The sequence below is a fragment of the Trichechus manatus genome, unplaced genomic scaffold (assembly GCF_000243295.1).
Source record: "Trichechus manatus latirostris isolate Lorelei unplaced genomic scaffold, TriManLat1.0 scaffold00029, whole genome shotgun sequence".
NCBI classification, from domain to species: domain Eukaryota; kingdom Metazoa; phylum Chordata; class Mammalia; order Sirenia; family Trichechidae; genus Trichechus; species Trichechus manatus.
In genome coordinates this window covers 11,645,999-11,668,151 of record NW_004443965.1, presented here as the reverse complement: position 1 = coordinate 11,668,151, position 22,153 = coordinate 11,645,999, and the positions used below count along the sequence as shown (strand labels likewise).

At 38.6% G+C, this 22,153-nt stretch overlaps 1 protein-coding gene across 3 annotated transcripts in view; it reads left to right on the top strand.

The window, feature by feature from the left end:
- Positions 1–22,153, top strand: part of PTCD2 (pentatricopeptide repeat domain 2) — a 39,429-nt gene that overhangs the window by 7,040 nt on the left and 10,236 nt on the right. The window contains exons 2-9 of one of the 3 annotated variants that reach the window (XM_023729531.1): positions 145–274; positions 2,982–3,030; positions 4,366–4,483; positions 7,180–7,258; positions 7,690–7,781; positions 9,797–9,910; positions 10,917–10,991; positions 18,183–18,296. In XM_023729531.1, the coding sequence (XP_023585299.1) occupies positions 241–274; positions 2,982–3,030; positions 4,366–4,483; positions 7,180–7,258; positions 7,690–7,781; positions 9,797–9,910; positions 10,917–10,991; positions 18,183–18,296 (675 nt within the window). In that variant the 5' untranslated portion in view covers positions 145–240. Of the gene's footprint in view, positions 1–144; positions 275–2,981; positions 3,031–4,365; positions 4,484–7,179; positions 7,259–7,689; positions 7,782–9,796; positions 9,911–10,916; positions 10,992–18,182; positions 18,297–22,153 lie in introns of those variants that run through there. The other 2 variants (XM_023729530.1, XM_023729532.1) reach the window with 2 other exon arrangements.

The following is a 22,153-nucleotide window of genomic DNA, read 5'->3' as shown; positions in this document are numbered from 1 at the left end:
CCAGTGAGGGAGCTGCATGTCCATGAGCCTGCCTCAGCACCCCTTTGCACTGAGCCAGGTTCAGGTGTCCCTTCTTCCTCAGGGTAGCCTCCTGACAGTTCCAGTCAGCCCGAGTGATGGCCACCATACTGTGTTTTCTTCCAGAAACCTATTTTAAAAACTTGGAAGAGAAATTGACCCAGCACAAACTCATCTTAAACGAGGAGTTGAAAACTTTGCTTCATTTGTGTGACTCTCAGGATGATGTGCAGCTGGCCAAAAATGTCATTTACAGGTGAGGCATTTCCCTAGAATCCTGCCAGCCTTCATCTCGGCTCGTTCTGTTCCTTTTCCTGAGCAATCTCATCCACTTTCAAGAATTCAGCTGTCACCTCTTCACCAATGACTTCCAGATCATTTGTCCAAGGGCCTGGCTTGAGCTCCAGACCTTTTTATTCATTCATTCATTCATTCAGCACACACTCATTGGGTTCCTACTATGTGCCAGGTGCTGAGGACAGAAAAACAGGTAATTCATGCCCAAAGAAATCACCAGCTTATTCACCATCTCCACTTACATGTCCTCTAGGTCTTCAAATCCAACATATACCAATGTGTTCCTCTTCCTGTGTTTTCTATCTCACTGATCACTCATTCAGGACAGATAGCTGGGAGCCCGTTTTCTCTTATCTCATTTGCCTCTCCTCTGATAGGATAAGAAATTTTATTGCTTCCACTTCTTAGTCTTTCTTACCTCTAGCCCTCCCCTCTCTGTCCCCAGTGTCTTAGTTCAGCCCTTCTCGTGTCTCACTTGGCTCCCTTCAGGGGACTCCTAACTACTCTCTCTCCTCCAGTTTTATGCCCAGTATACCTCTCTGATCCATTATCAGGGTTTCCCATGTCTGAAGGAACTCATTGTAATCATAGCCTGCTGTTAGGAAACCAAGCAAAGGTTTAACTTACCAGTGAGAAGTTTGGCACCAAATCAATAGGCTTGATTTCTGAAATTAAGTTCATTGCTTCTCTATTTTTCAAGGATATACTTGTATACATGTACCTGCATTTATATTTTGCACTTATATAGAGAGAAACACATGAAATTCATTATAGAAGACTAGACTATATACCAAAAGTTAACCATAGTTCTCTGGGAATTATGGATTATATTTTATCTAAACATAATACTTTCTCTGATTTCTTAAACTTGTCTAATTGGACATTATTACTTTTATAATATGAAAGAATGTTATTTTTAAAAGGAAAAGGAAAAATGAAATTACACAAAATTCATTAAAAATCACCAAAAAAGTAGAAAGAAGAAAAATAGTATCACAGATCCTGGTGTTTCTGTTGCAGCATAACAAGCCATGCCAAACTTAATGGCTTAAAACAACAATTACTTATTACCTCTCACAATTCTATGGGCCAAGAATCCAAGCACGGCCCAGCGAGACAGTTCTGTATTGGTATCAGGTGAAATCTCTCATCTATTGTCAGCTGGCAGTTAGGCTATGCTAGGAGATCCAGGAAAGCTTCATTCACATTTCTGATGCCTTGTGCTCCTCAGTACGGCCTCTCTCTCCTTGTAGTGTCTCACCATTCATTAGTCTAGCTTGAGTGCATTGGCACATAGCAAAAGTGGAAGCTGCCAGGCCTTGTAAAGCTACCCAGAACTGGCACTGCTCATTTCTGTTGCATTCCCTTGGTCAAGGCAGCCCAGATTCAAGGGGAGGGGGAGTAGACTCCACCTCTGCATGGATGGAGCAGCACTGTACAGGGAGGGAAGGGTTTGATGGTGGCCATCTTGGGAGCCTCTCTACTACACCTAAGAAACCACTGTTAATATTTTGATGTATTTTATCATGCATTTTATCTATGCAAAGATTTGGTGTTTTGGAAGGCTTTATTTTACATAGTTGTAATTATTATTGTATTTCCTAGTTTCCTAAACTAGCATTATAGCGTAAATGTTTTTCCTTGTTAATTAATCACATACTTAGGACTCATACTTTTAATGGCTATACAGTATTCTGTTGTATGTTAGGTAATTTAATTAACCATGCCTCTGTTGTTCCACTTCTAAATTATTTCCAATTATTCACCAGTATACATAATGCCATGTTGAGAAACTTTATGAATGAAGCATACTCTTTATTTTCTTTTTGGGATTGGAAGGTATGAACCTTTTAAAACTTGCCAGTGCAACTGCCAGATTATTTTCCAAAAGGGTTATGCTGATTTACAATCGCATGTATCAACAAATCTAATTCTGTTATTTTAGTTTCCCAAAGTTGAATTGTTTGAGACCCTCGGCCTGTCTTCCTGTCACCCCGCTTTTTACTACCCAAAGCTATTAGATGTTTCTAAGTGCAGCAAAACAGTATAAAAGTTCTGAACACTGTTTCCACTCTTATTTTTATCATAAACATTCAAAGTATGACTCATAATTCGTTTATTGATGCTTACAACTCTCTACCCAGTTGTCCTTTTCCTCTACTTGTGGGCAGCTGGACAAGTGGGAAGATGGTGGATCTATGACCTAACCAACCGGTTCTCTCTCTTCCTGAGACAGGCAGCCCACGGTTGGGAAAGAAGAGCACATAATGAACCAGAATGAGGCAAAAATTGGGAGCAACTTAATCCCCTCATAGTCTTGACCAAATGTAGTTGTTTAGTTTATAGGGGGATTTTAAATCCTCCTACTTGAATGTTTGTTGTCAAGAAGAAGGTTATACATTATCTCAGTGACTTTCTAGCACTTTTATTAGTGCGAGTATTATTTAAATTGGTAAACCTGTTTTGTTTTTACTTTATTTTGTTTTTAATCTAGCACAAGTAGCTCATGAGGGAAAAATAATATTGATTTTAAAGATGTATTCCCCAGCATGTCCTAAATTTTATGAGCTAGCATATGTTGAAGATACTATGCCAGGCACATTATCTCATTTAATCCTCACAAAAAACTCTTTGAGTTGGGTACTCTTCTTATCTCCATTTTGCAGGTGAAGAAACTGAGACACAGTGGTTAATTAATTTGCTGAAGGTTACACAGTAAGTAGAAGGGCTGGGATTAGAACCCAGTCACTTTGGAGCCAGAGTCTAAACCTTTAGCACTATACTATATTGTCTTTTAATGATTTATTTGTAAGTGTTATAGTGAAACAATGCATATTATTTGTAACTTCTATAATTTAATTATGAAATGTATCTAAAAAAGTATACATTATCATTTTATTTGGTAGTATGTTTAGACATAATGCTATTCTAATAATGCTATTTTAACAGACAGTAAAAAGAATTATTTCATTTTTTAAAGTCAGAGCTTTTTCCATGGTATTTGAGATTCATTCTCTAATAATGTATCTTCCTAAAATCTGCTTTACAAGTAATTAATCAATCAGGAGGTGCTTCTTCATGAAGTATCACCAGATTGTCTTCTTAGTGTCTAAAGCAGAAAGAGTTGGTTTGTGAAAATAAATGTCCACTAGCAATATTACAGTTCTGTAGTTCTAACTGGCTGTTGTTGCATGCCGTCGAGCCAATTCCAACTCATAGTGACTCTATATGACAGAGTAGAACTGCCACATAGGGTTTCCTAGGCTGAAATCTTTACTGAAGCAGACCACCAGTTCTTTGTTCTCATGGAGCTGCTGGTAGGTTCAAACCGCCGACCTTTCCATTAGCAGCTGAGCACTTAACCATTGCGCCACCAGGGCTCCTTGACAGACTGACAGACTTGTAGAAATCTCAAGCCACATATAAAACGTCACTGTCTTTGAAATAGCCTTTTCCTAAAACTCAGAATTTCAAAACCGAATTTAACTTATTTAGCGTGATGATTGTAGCACGCATATGCCTTCCCCTAGCTTAGAAAAACAGAGATTGCCATAAATTATAAAATGCATCTGTTGGTTGTCTGCCACCCTATATGGGGAGGAAGCCAGCTTTAAGGAGGATAGAGTCTACTTCTTCATTTGCTCCCTCTAGAAGAGGCCTGTACAAAGATATGGCGTCATTCAGATGCGCTTAATAATACAAGACCCCTGCTTTTCCCTAATATGCCCATACTTGGTCCCAGGAAGATTGTTGGTGGTTTAGAAGATGATTAAAATGTATATTTTTCCTTTCTTTTATTTCATAAGCTATGTCAGCCTCTAACAAAGCCTGTTTGTTTGTGTGTGTGGTTTTTTTTTTTTAATGCCTGGTGTACTTCTGCTCCAGAATTCCTCTGATTTTCTTCGAATCTGCACTTCCTTACCCTCCAGACTATGTGAGAGTGCTTTATTCATTATGTCTTCAACACCTAGCAGAGCGCCTGCCATGGTCTGTGTCTGTCCTTTTACCTGTATCCCACCTGTTGGCTCATTGAAGTGTTTTGATTACCAGGTACCATGCAGAGAACAGAAATGTCAGTTTTGGGAAATATAAGTTTGGACCACTCTTCATGAGGCTCTGTTATGAGTTGGATCTTGAGGAATCTGCCCTGGAGCTCATCAAAGAGCAGGTTACTGTTTACTGATTGCTTGCCAGGGTCATTTCGTTGTGCTGTGGATGGGGTGTTTTTGGTGATGTTAGTAAAGGCATCTCTACCATACACATTATTCCTGGGTTATATTTTCCGAGAAGGACCACTGGGTTGAATGAATCAGCTCTTCCGTGCATTTTTAAAGTTCGTTTGGAGTCAGGTTCTGTCAAGAGGTGTAGATCTCTTCAGTACATCAGTTGTACAGATTACAAGATATCTATCTACCTTGGATGTGGGTCAACCTGGGACTGACACCCTCTCTTTTTAAGAGCTTTTAGAGGGAGGTAGTTGAAGACTGGCTGCCCTTTTAAGATGCCTTTCCTACCCTTCACTGGTGCTTCTCTCTGTTTTTGTGTTTTTAATTCTGCTTGAAGACGTTACATTTATAAAGTGCTTTTCAGTTTTCAAATACATCACATAGTTTGGTTTTCTTTTCCTAAAAACAAAAATAACAATAATTATAAGCAGCATTTATTGAATGTTCACTACATCCTTGGCATTGTGCTTATTAGGCAGCACTTTATATGTGTTTTATTCCATTTGTTTTCTACAACAGCCCTAGTGAGGCAGATACTATTAATATCTTTATTTTATAGATGAGGAAACCGGGACCTAGACATTCTAAACTCGTCCAAAGTCAGAAACATTTGTTAGATTGGGGGCCAGGACTGACTACCACATACATTTTAGTGTTACTAGGAACCTCCATAATTAACTAAGTTGTCTTTCTCTCTTTTATTCTTTTTCATATAAAGTTGTCTAGACATGGTGGAATTTTTACTATAGGCTTGCCCCTCATTAAGGATACCTGTGTATTAGAAAAAAGATCATAATATATTAGTACACAGAAAAAAAGGTGGTTTTAGAAAGTACAGGTAATTTGATCCTGCTTTCTTCTAAAAAAGAAGGAATATGCATACAGATTTACATAATTAGTATATATATATTAAAAATCTGGAAGGATATACACCAAATCACTGGTTATCTTTAAGGGGTAGAATTATAGAAAATTCTCACTTTTTACTTTATACATTTTTGTATTGCTTGGCTATTTTATAATAAGCATGTGTTAATTTTTGTGATTGAAAGAAAACAAAGTTAATTTCTTTTTTTTTTTAAATCGACCTATGTATGAAAAATTCATGTATAAATGTATAAATATGTTTCTTGGAGTAGCAGAATGAACTACATTAGAGCCAGGTGACCTAAGGCCTAATCTTGCTTCTACTCTAACTGTATCCCCTACTCAACACCATGTGTTGCTGCCCTGTCCGATACAGTAGCCACTAGCCATATGTGCCCGTTTAGCCTTTGAAATGCGACTACATGTGCTGTGTGTATAAAATACATACAGATTTCAAATACTTGTTATAAAGGAAAATGTAAAATATCTCATTAATAATTTTTCATATTGATTACATGTTGAAATTATATTATTTTGGATATATCGGGTTAAATAGCGTATTATTAAAAGTAATTTCATCTATTTCTTTTTACTTTTCTGTAATGTGGCTACTAGAACATTTAGAATATGTGGCTCACATTTGTGACTCGCATTATCTTTCTGTTGGTCAGGGCTGCTCTGGTGGCTTCCCAGCACACTTAAAATAAAACTCAGACCCCTAACTATGACCTATAGGGCCATTTATGCTGTCTCATCCCCTACTTTTCTTTCCGTCTTGCTCACTCCACTCTGGACCTTCTCAGTTTTTCTCAGACATACCAAGCTCATGGCTCTACTCCAAGGCCTTTGCTTCTGTGGTTACCTCTGACTGGAATGCCCTGCCCTCTCGTCATTGAGCTTTTCTCTTTTATTTCATTCAGGTTTCTTCTCAGAGAGCCTTCCCTGACCAACTTCCATCAATCTTCTCTCTCCCTTTATCCTGTGTCATTATTCTTCATAGCCCTTATTGATACCCGAAAGTATATTTTTATATCTTTCTCTTGTTTTATTTACTTGTTCATTGTCTGATTACTGTAAGCCCCTCTAGAATTTAAGGGCAGGATGTATGTTTTGTTCATCATCTCTTTATTCTCAGCACCTAGAAAGAGTCTGAATCATGGACTCTCAAAAAAGAGGAAACGTGAGTGAGACATTTATGACACATTTGCATATCACATGTCATGCATGCTAGCATGACATAAAACATGTTGGGAAAAAAGGCTGAGAACCACTATTTAATGACTTATTTCAAAAAGTGAATAAACAACTATATTATCTGTTTTACCAAAAGAGGATCTAGTTGCATGAGACCCTCCTGTCTTAGTCCTCGAGTATATTTTTAGCTTCCATTTTATGTTAAGCTCCTGGTACCCAAGTTCCAGGACCAGCTCTGCCAGGGTGAATTGGCTTGTCTCTTCCGCTAAGCATAGCAGAGCCACATTTCATGAAGATGTTCTTTGCTATATGTCTGAAACCCAGAGATCTCTTGCCATGCCTCTTGTTTCATGTTCAGCGTGCCCATTCCCAAAGGCATGACAGCCAAGAGAGTAGGCAGCATTTCGTCTTTTTTTAGAAAAATAAATCCATGGTATATCAGAGATTTATTAGGGAATTCAGGAGGCCAAATGAATAAAGTGTACAGAAAAATAAATCTTGGATGGATGAGATGAACTATAAGTACCTCCTTAATAGTTAAGCCTTTTAACCAAGCTGTATTGTTTTTCTTCACTAGCATTTACGAGGTTTCTTTTCAGACTCCACATCATTCAATATTTTGATGGATATGTTATTTATCAAAGGCAAATATAAAAGTAAGTACTACAATGTATATATCCTAGAAATTCTGCTGTCTTTGCTGGCCTAATAATTAGGAAAAAAAAAAAAAGAGCTATGCAGAAATGATCCTTACATTCCTGATGAGTGGCTGAGTTATGGAGACCTCATTCTTTATGTTTGAAAACAATACTGCATTGCATCGCATGTCTTAAACTAAACATGCCAGATTTTATTTATGCTGAAATTGTAGCGGGTTTTAAAATGTTAGTTCTTTCTGCATGATCTGAATATTTATTTTGAAATTTAGTTAATTGCTAAATGACTTTGACAAATAGCTTTTATTGTGCTGTAATATGCTTTTGAGTTGATGGTGCTGAATAGATTAGAGCTCTGGGGCCAACAATAGAGGACTCTGAACTCACTATGACTCATTTCACACTGCTGGCCTGCTCTTGACTTTTGGCAGGTGCATTGGAAGCATTGATAGAAATGAAAAACCAAGATGTGACATTCAGCAAAGATACCTATGTCCTTGCTTTTGCAATTTGCTACAAACTGGTAAGACTATTTCCCCTTAGGTTTCGGAGCGTTTATGGATAGTGTTAGAGAGAGGATTTTTTTTCTTTTTCCCCTCTACAAATAAAATTCAGTTACTCTGAGGTCTGTTTTCCATCTGGTGCAAACATTCTATTTTTAAATGTATTCATTTTTGGAAAACTTAAGTTAGCCATGTCAGACAGTTTTATCATGGGAAAAGCAATTGCGTATTTTTCTACCCTTATCTGGAAATATAGATAAGGAGAACAAGAGACAGCCTGTTGTGTTCGAGCTCTGCTTTAGAGTCCGTCTTGGTACTGAGCTCATGCTGGACTCTGCTAGACCAGTCTCCGCTGTTGTCCTCTCCCCGTGGAAATCTTACCGTCCTTCAGCGGCAAACTTGAGAGCCACCTTGTACTCATCTGTGAAGTTTTCTGTGATCACCTAAGCTGGAAGTGATCTCTCTCTGCCCCAGATATCCCTTGATTGTGCTGTATTGGTGTCACATGCATGGCACTTCCAACACTGCCTTATGTTGTACTAAGTAGATGCACGTTTCATCCTCCCCACTAGAGTGTAAGCTCCTTGAGGCATCTTTGTATCTAAGCACCTAACACAGTACCCGGTACACAGTAGATCTTTAATACATGTTTGTTACATTAAAATGAGCTATTTTCTATTTGAGGACAGAGACCATGACTTATTGGGTTGCAGTCGAAAGAAAACTCAGCTAGGAAGTGGGAAACTTGGGATCTAGTCTCAACTGTACTATTAACTGGCTTATATAGTTTTCAACTGGCCACTTAAGTTACTCATTTGTAGAGTGATGGGGTTGGGTTCAGGTCAGCAAACTTTTTCTATAAAGGGCCAGATAGTAAATATGTTAAGCTTTGGATGCCACATACAGCCTCTGCCATATATGGTCTCTGTCACATAGTCTTCTTTGTTTTCGTTTTTATAAGCCTTTAAAAATGTAAAAACCATTCACAGCCATGGGCTGAATGTGGCCTGAGAACCACAGTTTGCTGTCCTCTGGATTAGATGATCCTTTCCAATTATACCATTCCATGATTCTGTGAAATAAAGGTAAACAAAACAGCTCTTGAGCATCAGTTATTCAGCATTGTGATGCCCAGTTTTCTGGCCTGGAACCCAAAGGCTGAAATGATGTGTATCTACTTAGGGACACCTCCCTGAGTGTATACTGAAGTGGAAAGAATAATTCTGTTACGTAGGAAGGGCTAGAGGACTTTTCTCCCCTGTGCAGTGCCCAAGACTAACTTGTTTTGCTCAGTGGAGACTGGAGTTGATAAAGCGAGTTGGTGAGCCATCACAGATTCCAAGCCAATTCTGGGAACTGTCCTCTCTCATCAAATTCAGACTTAATTTTGAAGATTTGAATTGTGAGTCACGTCGTGACAGATAAAAACCAAGATGCAAAGCTGATGCTCTCATAAGCCTTCTCTACCTTCAACATGTCTAAAGGAAGAGGATTCGGTTTCCCATTGCTGTCTTGCTGGTTTGCGTTTCACTCACGCTGTTGGATTTTTTTTTTTTGAGGTTCTGTTTTCATGGAATTTGTTCATAGTTTATGTTCAGATTAGCATTTGTATTTTAAAATATTTGACTTGCATGGATATTTTTCAATTGGAAATCCCCCCAGGAAACGTTTGCTAGTGTTGCTGAGCTTTACTACACTCTTGAACGTATGAGCAGGCTGACTCTTTACACTTTGTATTATGGGAGTTGTGTATAGAAACTAGCCTGCTTATGCGAAGAGACCTTTATATTTGCGGGTAACAACTACCTGAACTCAGGAAATTGACAGAGCTTTAGAAATAAGGTTAATTTAGACTTTTAGCTGCTAATATGTAAATAACCTGTCTATTTGCAAATAGTCTCTATGTAGGGCTTAATCTTAAGTGGCTTAAGATACGCTTGGGGAATTTCTTGCTAAAAGAAATCTGAAATACTGAACACTGTTTATCTATTAAACTTAAAGATTCATGACATTAAGCAATCCTGTCTCCTCACAGAATAGCCCTGAGTCTTTTAAAATCTGTACTACACTAGGAGAAGAGGCCCTAATCAAGGGAGATGTTCTCTCCAGGAGAGCTTCATGTTTCGCTGTGGCATTAGCTCTGAAACAGGTGAGGATTCAGGTGCACATGACTGGGTAGGACTTTACTACTTTCATTCGTTGTTGCTTTTATTATTTTTCCTTCTGACTGTATCTTGAAAGAAGAAGTTCCCATGAAGAGACCAATGCCTTTGGTGCCATGGCAACCTACATCCACACTTATGCCTCCATTTCTGGTTGAGGACCTAACATGTATTTCTATTTACAAGGGTCTGGGTAAGATTCTAAGCAGCACTCTGAGAGAAATTTCTCAAGTAACTAAAATGAAAATTGAAAATGGTCAGTTTAATATTTAATGTTCACTGAGAGCAATTTAATTTGAATGCTCTCCAAAGCTGAATTCAGAACAGATGAATCAGAACTACTGGCTCACCCGTTTTATAAGTGGAGGCCATCATGTTTCCCTTAGCTAGACTCAGATAGTCTTATTTGGAAGAGGCATTAATGATCATTTAGCCTGTCCCTGTCACTGGGCTGATGGAGGCAACTGAGATCCAGAGAGACGAGAGGACTTCCCTGAGGTCACATAACAATGGAGGACAGAGTTGGAGGTGCAACACTGGAACAGCCATCTCTTGAAGAGCCCCTGCTCAGGGCTGTCCTTTTCCAAGGCCTGAGAAAATGTGATTTACTTTACATGCTCCATTACCAGTGTTTTGGCAGTGCTTCCCCGTCTTCTCTGGTTTGAGGTTTCTAGTTATGTCAAACATGCCTCTCATTCTTGGTTTGTTTGTTTCTTTGAGCTGATTCCAGTGGGAGAAAGAGAAATGCCAACTTTATGCCCTTATCTTAAAAACTGGACTCAGGCAGATTGTTAAAACATTCAATTATGTGCTCCTGGGTGAAATATTTTATGGAATGTTCATCTTGGAATACCAAAAAAACTTCGTTTTCTTTGTGAACGTCAACCGTATGGGGCCCTATGAGCAGGAATTTCTTGACTTCTTTCAGGGATCCTTATAATAGCAGAGTAACATTCATATGAATTTAAGCTATGAATTTTTTTTCCCTTCCAGAACCAAGTGGCAAAAGCTATGTCCTTTTTTTCTCAAATCATGAGGCCAGAAAGCATAACCTGCATGAATTTAAATGTAAGTGATTTTTCTTATGGTTTAAACTAAGATTTGAAATCTAATAAAATGATATCTAGGGTTTTTGTCTGGGTACAGTGACTTTTGATCTCTCAAAGTCTTCAGTTTGAATGAACAATTGTTTATTGAGCTCCTCTATGTAAAAGTTACATTGTAGGCCCTTGAGGGGAGTCACTGCAGCCCAAGCTTCCAGGATTTATAAATTGGTGGGAAAGATAGATAGATTCAAATATCAGACATGGCTAAATGACTGTTTAAATAGAGCTACAGAATGCTGTAGATATAGAGACAAGGGAGAGAATGGAGGTAGATTCTCCAGTCTCTTCACTGGGCCTTGAGAAAAAAAGGCTGCATGCTAATTGTATGCCATTGGTGGTACCTAACTTACAGGTCATTGTGATCAATGAGTTAATACACCTCAGGTGCATGAAGTAGAGCCTGACACATGGTAAGGAGCCCTGGTGGCACAGTGGTTTAAGAGCTTGGCTGCTAACCAAAAGGTCAGCAGTTGGAATCCACCGGCCGCTCCTTGGAAACCCTGTGGGGCAGTTCTACTCTATCCTATAGGGTCACTATGAGTCAGAATCGACTTGATGGCAGGAAGTATTAGCTATTTTTATTCTTAATATGTTCCCAGTCTGCCATGGCCTATCTGCCCCATTTATTGTCTGGGTCAGCAAGGAGGCTGCACTCATACAGCTAAGACATACAAAACCTTAATCCCTAAAACTGAAAGAAAAACAAAACAAAAAATTCTTCACAGAGTGACAGGATTCACTCTAATAATATAAAGTTCAAAGCATATCCTGTTACCACTCTCAGTTTTTGAGCAGCAAGTCACCTGTACCTTCCTGGAGCAATGAAAAAAGCCTGTATTTTCATTACAGACACCACAGCCCCCACTCAGCCCACCCCAGTTTAGGCTCTGCTTGTACGCCGAGTACATTTGTGTTGTGGAGAGTTGCAGAAGAAAAGTCCCTAACTTTCAAGAACTTGGAGTCTCCTTAAACAGACAAGGGGTCCAGATGAAGAAAACACTTCCAAAAGAACAGAAATGTGTATATACTAGTGTGATGTGAACCAGGATAATGGGTCATAGCTGATGCAGCATTCTAAGATTGGGAATGAAGGGAAAGATGAGCTGATCAGCAGGAGTAAATGGAGGAGAGCTTAGGGAGGAAACCATCGTTGAGCAGTGTTCTGAAGGAGGACAGGGCTGTGAGAGGTGGGATGGAGATGGAAGGGCATTTTTGGGAGATTGGTTTTGGTGAAGGTTCTGTTTAATGCTCTGTTTAATGTAAGCTGTTAATTTTAACCATCTCTGACTAGCTCTGTGTCCTTAGGCAAGTTGCTTAACTTCTATGGACCCCAGTTTCCTTTTATCTGAAACAGCAATAGAAATAGTACTTATTCTTTTATTGTAAGAATTGAAAGAAATAATACATATAAAGCAGTGAGCACAGTGCCTGGTATGTAGTCAGTGTTCAATGAATGTTTGCTGGCACTTGTGGTATTTGTTTGAAGTGAGGTCTGTTAAATACAAATGAACATTCATTTGTAACAAATCTAGAATCCAGTGAATAACACTTCAGGCAAAACTCCAGGTTTCTGAAATGGAATAGTAACAGTTAAAGACAATTTTCAGTCCTGCCCATAGTGGTTATCCTCAAATGTCACCCCCAGATCAGTGCCCAGAGGACAATGAGAGAAGGGTGTAGAGCTAGAGACTTCTAAGATAAGGACTAGATAAGCCTTTAATAAAGGTAAACTTTGGAGAACAAAGTCAGGCAAGAAATCTGAGATCAGAATACCTAATATTTGACCTAACATTTACTTTTCAAAATGCTTTCACATGAGAAGAGCCTGGGGAACTAAGAAGGTGGAAACCGTGATAACAGAGCACCTAAAAAAGAAGAAATAGTTTGGGAGGAGGAAAAATACTAAACTTTATAGTAGGAGCCCTGGTGGTGCAGTGGCTACGCATTCTGCTGCTAAATAAAAGGTCGGTAGTTCAGATCCACCAGCCACTCCTTGGAAACCCTATGAGGCAGTTCTACTCTGTCCTCTAGGGTTGCTATGAGTGGGAATCGGTTCCACCAATTATACACTCACACTAGAAAAATATCTAAAAAGGATTTTGCAATTTGCAAAGGGCATGAGCCTGGACAGGGAGTGAGTGTCAGAGCTGTCAGTTAAAACCTCATCTGTATAAAGCCTGGGATGGATCTGATATGAGCTAATGGGTGCCACAAAGAAAGGGAAGCAAGAGGACCCAGGAATGAATGTAGAAGGCATTAATGGGGAGGCAGAGGAAGCATCAGAAAAAGACGGAAGAAGCAGCATCAGTGTATAGAAATCCGAGAGGGCTGATAGCCCTACCTGTCATAGCCTGCTACAGAAAGCTACTGTTCTAAGTCTGGGGGACCTGGAACCAGGCAGTCCTATGGGATTAAGCAGAAACTGCAGATCAGAGCAGGTGGGTCCACATAAAGACTCCCAGGCTAACTCAGGTCCTGGTGGCCCAGGCTGGCAAAGGCTCAGAGTACAGAAGTTCAGGTCACTTGAGCCAGTGATACTGGTAAGCTGAACAGAATAGTAAGCCTGGTCTTATATCAGACACCATATGGCTTTTGTCTTCTCTGCTTCCTATTAAATATGGACTGCTCTGGGTATGTAAGTGCTTCCGAGAAAGAGAGTGGCCTGCACCACTTTCATGATTGGGCAGAAGTAGAATTATTAGGATTAACAAGAGTTTCTTCCACTAAAGCTAAAGTTATCCGAGTGGTTCATTACATCATGTAGGAAAGAAATATGAGAGAATGTGATGAGAGATGTTTTATGTAGATCATTAGTAGCTTTTCCTAGACTTGAAGTGAGGTCTTGAGGAGGATCAATAAGGACTGGTGGTAAAAAATTGAAGAGAATTGGATAGGCAGGATTTTAATTAGACATTTAACTAAGGAACAATGCTAGGTACTTTACATTTGTCAGTTCGTGTTATACAACCCTGTCAGAACAATAATTCTCCATATTACAGCTCTGGAAAGCTAAGGTTCAAAGGCTAAATAAATTAGCCACGTTCTCCCAATGTGTTTGGCTTTTAAGCCTAGGGTTTTCCCACCACTTCGGATGTGCAGAAGTGAGATGAGCAGAGCTGTGCCCCTTCTACCCAGGGCTGGGACTAGCTGCTCTACCTGAATAATGAAAAGAATGGGGGACTGGATGTCAAAAAACATAATCTGCACTTAATGCATGTATTCTACTTCCTTAGACTTAAATTCCTCATGTGTTTAAATCCTTGCCATCTTTCACAGTCGTTATGAGCATCTAGTAGTGATTTTTGTCTCATGAGGAAGCACTGTGTAGAAGTAAAACGTGAGTCGATGTGAGTGAAACTGCTTTCACAGTAGGAGAATTCCCAGGATGGAGGGAAGAGTGGCTGGGCAGGAGGGACAGCTCCTTTCCTCTGAGAGCTGGAAAGGAGAGTCAGGTAATAAACATATGAGAATGGGCATGTTTTGGGCAAGGACCACGTAGGACCTTGCATTGATCTTGAATATGAATTGCTTCTCCCTGAATTGGGTTACAAAGTATCCACTGTCAGGAAACTTAAAGATAGTTCTATTGTTTAAAAATTCTCACTCTCAGAAAATTCTCCCAGTTGTCCATTCTAAATTTGTCATATTTCAATATAACCCTGTTTCATCTTCCTCCAGGATGATGAAAAAGAGATGGTTGCCATTCTCAAGTTTAATAATCTTTCAGATTCTAAATCTCTGTTATTAAAGCAATTTTTTTTTTTTTATTAATGATTTAATGGAACCTAACTTCACCAAGGCTGAGTCATTCCCTTGGGATCCTTAAAGGCAATTTGATAATTATTAAGAAATGGAAACCTGAGAAAGAGGCAAGTAGACAGTCTGTTCACTCAGTATTTGCAGAAATTAATTTGTTTTTCCTTTTCCTTTTTTCTGATCTACTTTAAAAATGAATGTCTCATACTAAAATCTTTAGCTGCTGCCAGTTGGAATTTGAACTTACTTAATTTGCCACCTCTGCTTAGTTTTCTTTTTATCTAAATTGTTCTGCTGCCAGTGTGACCCAGAGGGCCTGGTTTCTCATTTTCTCAGCTAATAACTTACTTCATACTGCCTTGATTTAGCAGACGATCTCATCGTGACACACCCATGTCTACACTGCCCTTTCAGTCTAAATTTAAACCTATCAGTCTTGAAAGAAAGAACTACAGCTCCTCTTTAGCAAGGCTGCTCAGTATCAAAGGATTAAATTCTACTTTTAAATATGTCTGGGAGTAGCAGAGACAGAGACCAGCATGGGTAGATTTCCACTGATTCTATATGAATTCTAATCATTTCTATAGAAATCTGGCACATCTCCAAATGGAGACCCATTTTGGAGTTAATTTACCTTGCTCTTTCAGGGGGATTGACAAGTGGTTATTTTGCTACTTTTATTATTTATTTGTTAACACAGGTGAATATTTTAATGCCCCTTTCTCCTACTCACTAAGGTCACCATAAAGTTCTATTTCATGCTGAGAAATCTGCTATGCTGCGCAGTTAGGAAAGGAGACAAAGACTCATTTCTTATAAATTCCTTTATGGCAGTCTCTCACCCATATGTGTAAGTTAAGAATGGCATTTGGTTGGGAGCAACAATAGACTCAGAAGAAGAAGAAAAAAGAAAGAAAGAGCCTATACAAATTAGAGACTTTACTTTTCTTCTGTGTAGACAACCAGAAGTGGTGTCTGCATTGCCCTTATATCACAGGCCAGTCCAGGTCTGGTGTGGCTTTCCATGATGTCTTCAGGGACACAGCCTCCTTCTGTATTTCTACTCTGCCATCCTAAGCACATGACTTCCATCTATCACATCTCTGTTCCAGCAAGTAGAAAGAATGAGGGAGGACAAAAAAGTTGGTCCCTTTTAAAGATACTTTCCCAAATGCCTCAACCAACAACTTGTCCTTACATGTTGTTAGCCAGAACTTAGTCCCATAATCACACCTCTCCACCTAATTGCACAGAAACCTGGAGAATACAGTCATTGAGTTCTGCACATCACATGACAGCATCAGTTAACATTAGGGAGTTCTGATATCAGAAGACAATAGGAGAATGGATATTGGTTAGGCAGCTATCAGTATCTACCACACTATGATGTTGTTAGTTGCCATCAAGCCAATTCTGACTCATGGCGACCCATGTGTGCGGAGTAGAACTACTCCATAGGATTTTCAAGGCTGTGACTTTTTGGAAGCAGATTGCCAGACCTTCCTAGGCGCTTCTGGATGGATTCGAACCGCCAACATTTTGGCTAGTAGTCAAGTGCTTAACTGTTGGCACCACGCAGCCACCCTACCACACTATGATATTCTACTTCAAATATAGCAAACTCATAACGACAATATAAGAAACAAGAAATGCAAATTTCTGCTTGTTCAGGGCTTCTATTCCTTCTTTTGATCAAAGGTACCCAATGACCTGTCCTCATTTCCTGAGGCATCAGAAGATCAGGGGGGCAGGAAGTATGTGTTCTTTAAATAGTTTTTCTTACCACATTTTCCCCTGCTCTTTGATGATTCAATTTTCCTAGCTTTTTGCTTGAAATTTGCAACATAAAAGCAACAAGCTGTGCCCTGCTTTGGCATTTCTTAACCTCACCCTGAGACCTGAGGCAAGCCCTTAGCTTTAAACTTTCTCTTCTTTTGCCCTTCACTAGTGAGTGCTTCACCTATATTGCCTTTCTTCAGTGTACTTCCAGGTACTGAAACTTACTCTTGAAATCCCTTCTGAGTCAGAGGTAGTCACTGGAGACAGGGAGAGAAGTTGGGAAAACTTACTAAGAAAAGTTGAAATCTTCTGGGAACACATCACTAATAGTTTCTAGCATGGGGCTCCGAGAGCTTTATCCTTATACATTGCTGGGGGGCTCATACTCCCCTTCTCGTTCATTATTTATTGAGTGCGTACTAGGTGCCAGGCACTGGGATGTAGCAGTCAACATGGCTGACTTGTCCTTGCCCTCGAGTGGACAGACCACTACCCAACCGAGTTGGGGTTGTTTATACCATCCAACTGAATAATTTCACTTCTGGAAATCAAGTATAAGAAGTTAACCAGTTGTTTAAAGAAATGTAACATTGATTGATATAATAAAGTATGGTGTATTTTCATGTGAACTTACACATTCATTAAAAATGAGGGTTTTTTTTTTCTAAAATGTCTTGGTAATATGAGAAATTGTTCATTGTACACTAATTGATCAAAAGCGTCAAATTTTGGGAAAAATAATATATTTGGAAGATAATTTTTCAAATTATAAACAGTGGTTAACATTAGTTGATGAATTCTGAGTTATTGTCATTTTTGTAGTTATTTTCTTTAAACCTTTTTGTGTTTTTCAAATTTTAATAGTGAATGTTGGTAATCAGGATGGAAATATGCTGTTTTTTCTTGTGTTAATTTTGCCCGTCTGCTGGAAAGTATTTAGTGATATCATTTTCAAAAGCACAGTACAGTATCCAGTTTTGAAAGTTTCTGAATACACATAGTACAGATAGGAGTGCCTCTTTAAGACTTCAACCAGCTTCCACTTTATGCCAGCAGTAACCTGTGGCCTGCAATTTCCTAACCCCTAGCCACCCAGAAAATTTTTTTAAGGTACCATTTGCCCCATAGCCAATCTTACGAGATTGTCTGATTGTCATATCCTCCAAATCTAAAGGGGGTGGGGAGGAAGAACTAATGTGAATGTTTACTGGGTACCTCCTGTGTGTTGGTATTTTATTTAATGTTCATAATAACCTAAAATATGGTATCCATAGGTCTTTCCCCCATTTTACAAACGAGGAAGTTGGAAATCAGAGAATAAGTACCTGGTGCAGTCCCATAGCTGGTAGTTGCAATGCTGGGATTCCAGCCCAAGTCTGTCATTTTCCAAAATCCAGCTCTTTCTCTTTCTGTTTTACCTTGCTTCCTCTCATTTAGTTCTTAAGCAAGTTTTTAAGTTGGAAAGCAAGTTTCAGCTTCCATACGTTCAAGGCATTTTTTGTACTTTGTGCAAGCCTGTGAATTAGGAAATAGTGTCAAAGCAGCTAACAGAGTGCATTTCTCAGCAGCGAAAATACTGGCTCAGTCTTGTCTTCGATTATTTCTTCTTTTTATTCAGATTATTATCCATATCCACTCAAATATGTTGGAAACCCTGATAGAGATACTAAAGGATGCTGCAGAGGGATATTTATCAAGCTTTGTGAAAAAGCAAGAGTTCTCAGAAGAAGTGGTGAGTATGCAATTGCTGCAGAAATCACTTAACAACCCTAAAGAAGAATGGACAAGAGATATGGTCAGACTCACTAAAAGAAGAAATGTGAATGGCCCGTAAACATTTTCAAAGATGCTCAACCTTGCTAATATTAAGAAAAATGCAAAATACAACTTCCCTGTGATGCCATTTCTCATACCTTAGATTAGCAAAAATCTGAAACTTTGATGACATACTCTGTTGGCGAGGTTCTAGAGAAACGGCACTACATCCTATGCTGTTAGGGGGAATGCAGATTGGTACAACTTCTATGAAGAGGCATTTGGCAATATCTAGGAAAATTACAGATCGGGGCTTTGAACTTGTTAGTTCCGTTTCAAACGACTGCTGAGAATTTGCATTTCTAACAAGTTCCCAGTCGATGCTAATGATGCTAATGCTGCTGGTTAGGAACCGATTCTGAGAACCACTAGTAGAATAGTGGTTCTCAAAATCATTACACATAAGAGTCACCAGGGGATCCTGTTAAAATGTAGATTCTGATTCAGTATATCTGGGGTGAAAGTGCAAATTCCCAGCAAAGGTTCAAACCGGAAGAAACCGGTTTGAAGCTCTGTTATAATGCATTTACCTTTTGACTTAACCAACCCATTTCTTGGAATATATTTCAGATATACACTGGGAAACATATATGATATTGTATGTACAAGAACAATTGTTGCAGACACATTTGTAATATCAAAAGACTGGAAACAACCTAAATTTCTATTCATAGAGGACTAATTGAAAAACCTAGGGTGCATCCACACAAAGGACTCTTACGTAGCTGTAAAAAAAAAAAAGAGGAATACCTACATATAATGCTATGGATCACTATATATGGATTAGTATAATATGTTATTAAGTGAAAAGAGCAAGATGCAAAACAGTGCTTATGGTATGCTTTAAGAAGGGATATAATGCATACATACATGTGTTTATTTTTTTTTTAAATCAAAACTTAATGAAAACAATTATTTATAAGAGATTGGGGGGTGAGTGATGGAAGCCATTCCTGTAAATGTACCTTGTTTGTATATTTGACTTTGGAACCGTGTGAAGGTTTTACAAAGTTATGAAACAAAATTAAATAAAAATACAGAGAAAAAGGCAATACCTAAAAATTGAAAGCAGAATGAAACAGATGAACCCATATGCCACATTAATGACTTAACCATACAAAAGGAATCATTGCAAGTCATTTGAAATATAGTAATTTGTACATCTCTTTGTTGTTGTGTGCTGTCGAGTCAATTCTGACTCAGTGACCCTATATAACAGAATAGAAATGTCCCGTAGGTTTCCTAGGCTGTAATCTTAATGAGAGCAAATTGCCAGGTCTTTTCTCCTGTGCAGTTGCTGGTGGGTTTGAACCACAGACCTTTTAGTTAGAGGCTGAGCACTTAACCATTTTGCCACCAGGGTTCCTTAAAGAAAGAGCTGTAAAGAAATCATAGATTATTTACAATGATCATATTGTTAGTAATAATGCTGATATTGTTATTTTGACTAAGTGGCCCGTCAGCTGATCTTCCTTCCTCCTTTTTTCCTCCCTTCCCTTGCCTTTTATAGGACTGGTCAAACTGACATCTGAGACAGAAGGATTGGCAATAGGGAACACGTGGCTTCTTTCTCCTCCTCTGCCACGCTAAGGCCTTCCCAGCCCTGTCCCATTTTCTCACTTTTCCACCCATAGGCTTCTTCCTACTGTCAAAAGGAGTTTTTCAGGAAACTGACTAACTCTGGATATGATTAAATTTATAGCTTTTTTTCTGTTTGAAGTCTTAGCTCTGTAGGTTGTGACCTACCTAAATTCTTTTGGAGTATATTTAGAAAGGGTCACTTTGAGTTGGAATCGACTCGACAGCCGTGGATTTGGTTTTGGGTTTAGGGGAACTGGAAGTATAAACAGATTTTAAAGTACACAGTTATATATGTGTACGTGTCATACTGACACAACTTAAATGTTCCCAACAGCATTGATGCTAATCATTCCTTGGACCTGGCCCATCAGTATGTTGTCATGCATTTATTTATATGACTAAAGAATCCAAATAAACCACTGAAAAATTCTATTTGTTTTTTAATTTGATTTTTCCCCTAAAGCCTATTAGACTGATTTTTCTTAGAAAACTCACCCTCTAGTTCAGTGTATTCCCCTGGTTATTGTGGGACCCCTCAGGGAACAGCTTGATGAGTCACGTAATTCCAAGAGCTTGGAGCTTGTTCCAGGTGTATGTATGTGAGATTGCATGAGGATTGTTCTATTCTTATAAAGCTCTGCATTTTACAAATACATACATGTATATATAATGTGCATACTTATACATACAAATATTTACAAATATAGTATTACTGAAAATGTGCTATATGTGGAGATTAGACTATAAATTATATAGGTGCTGTTATACCACCAGAGGAGTATTGAAAAGAATTGTTGGTTTTCTGTAATGCTGTTACTGAATCCATGAAAATATTCACTATTTCTTCATTGATTTATTTTTTAAACTGAATAACAACAAAAGTGCTAGAATTTCTTTTCTACTTAAATTGTATAGAGTGGTTCCCTTTAATATTTCTATAGTGATACACAAGAACTGAGGCAGTAGATGCAGTTAGATCAGTTGACCTCCAACTTGGCATGTTTGCTTTACTTCTTTTGGAAGCTGTATGCTGCACATTAAGTCATTTCACCTTGAACATGAGAACTAAATAGGCAATTCTTTTTAATAGCCTACTTTTAATATCACTTATATGATAGTTTAGAGCCCTGGTGGTGCAGTGGTTAAGAACTCAGCTGTTAACCAAAAGGTTGGCAGTTTGAATCCGCCAGCTGCTCCTTGGAGACCCTATGGGGCAGTTCTACTGTGTCCTATAGGGTCGCTATGAGTCGGAATCAACTCTGTGGCAGCAGGTTTGGTTTTTTGGTTTTTTATACGATAGTTTAAGGAGCCGTGGTGGTGCAGTGATTAAATGCTCAGCTACTAACTGAAAGCTCAGCAGTTTGAACCCACCAGTGGCTCCGTGGGAGAAAGATTTGGCAATTTGCTTCCATAAAGATGATAGCCTTGGAAACCCTATGGGGCAGCTCTACTCTGTCCTGTCGAGTTGCTGTAAGTTGGAATTGACTCAATGGCAATGAATTTTGGGTTGTATACTCTATAGTCTAATCTCCACATATAGCACATTTTCAATAACATTCATAAGTATGTATATTGTATATACATGTATATATTTGTAAAATGCAGAGCTTTGTAAAAAAAAGAATACTCCTCGTGTAATCCACATACACGTATTTAGAGCTAGCTCAAAAACTAATGGAGTTATGTGACTCATCAAGCTGTTCCCTGAGGGGTCTCACACTAAAATTTTATTTTCTTAGCAATGCAAACAGAACCAGAATTTAGCTTTCAGAACTGATAAGTAAACCAAATTTAAGTGAGTCCTGCTTTGGTCACAGGCAAGGCTTGTGCTTTTTAGAAGAAGTGCTTAAGCCTCTTGTCTGAAGGTTAAGTGGGGAGTCATCATTTGAAAAGATGTGCAGGTAGCAAATAGGGTTATGATATATTTAGAAGATGAACATAAACCAAAGAGTTTGTTAGGAAGCTTGATCCCAATTAAATCTCATCAAGAAATATTGTCATGTTGGATTCTTTTTTTTTTTAAAGTTTAAAAATGTTGATTAATTCTTTTTTTTTATATTTTATTGTACTTCAGGTGAAGGCTTACAGAACAAATAGTTTTTGATGAAACAGTATTACACATGTTGTTTTATGACATTGGTTAACAACCCCACAACATATTAACCCTCTAAATTCTCAACCTTTTTTTTTTTT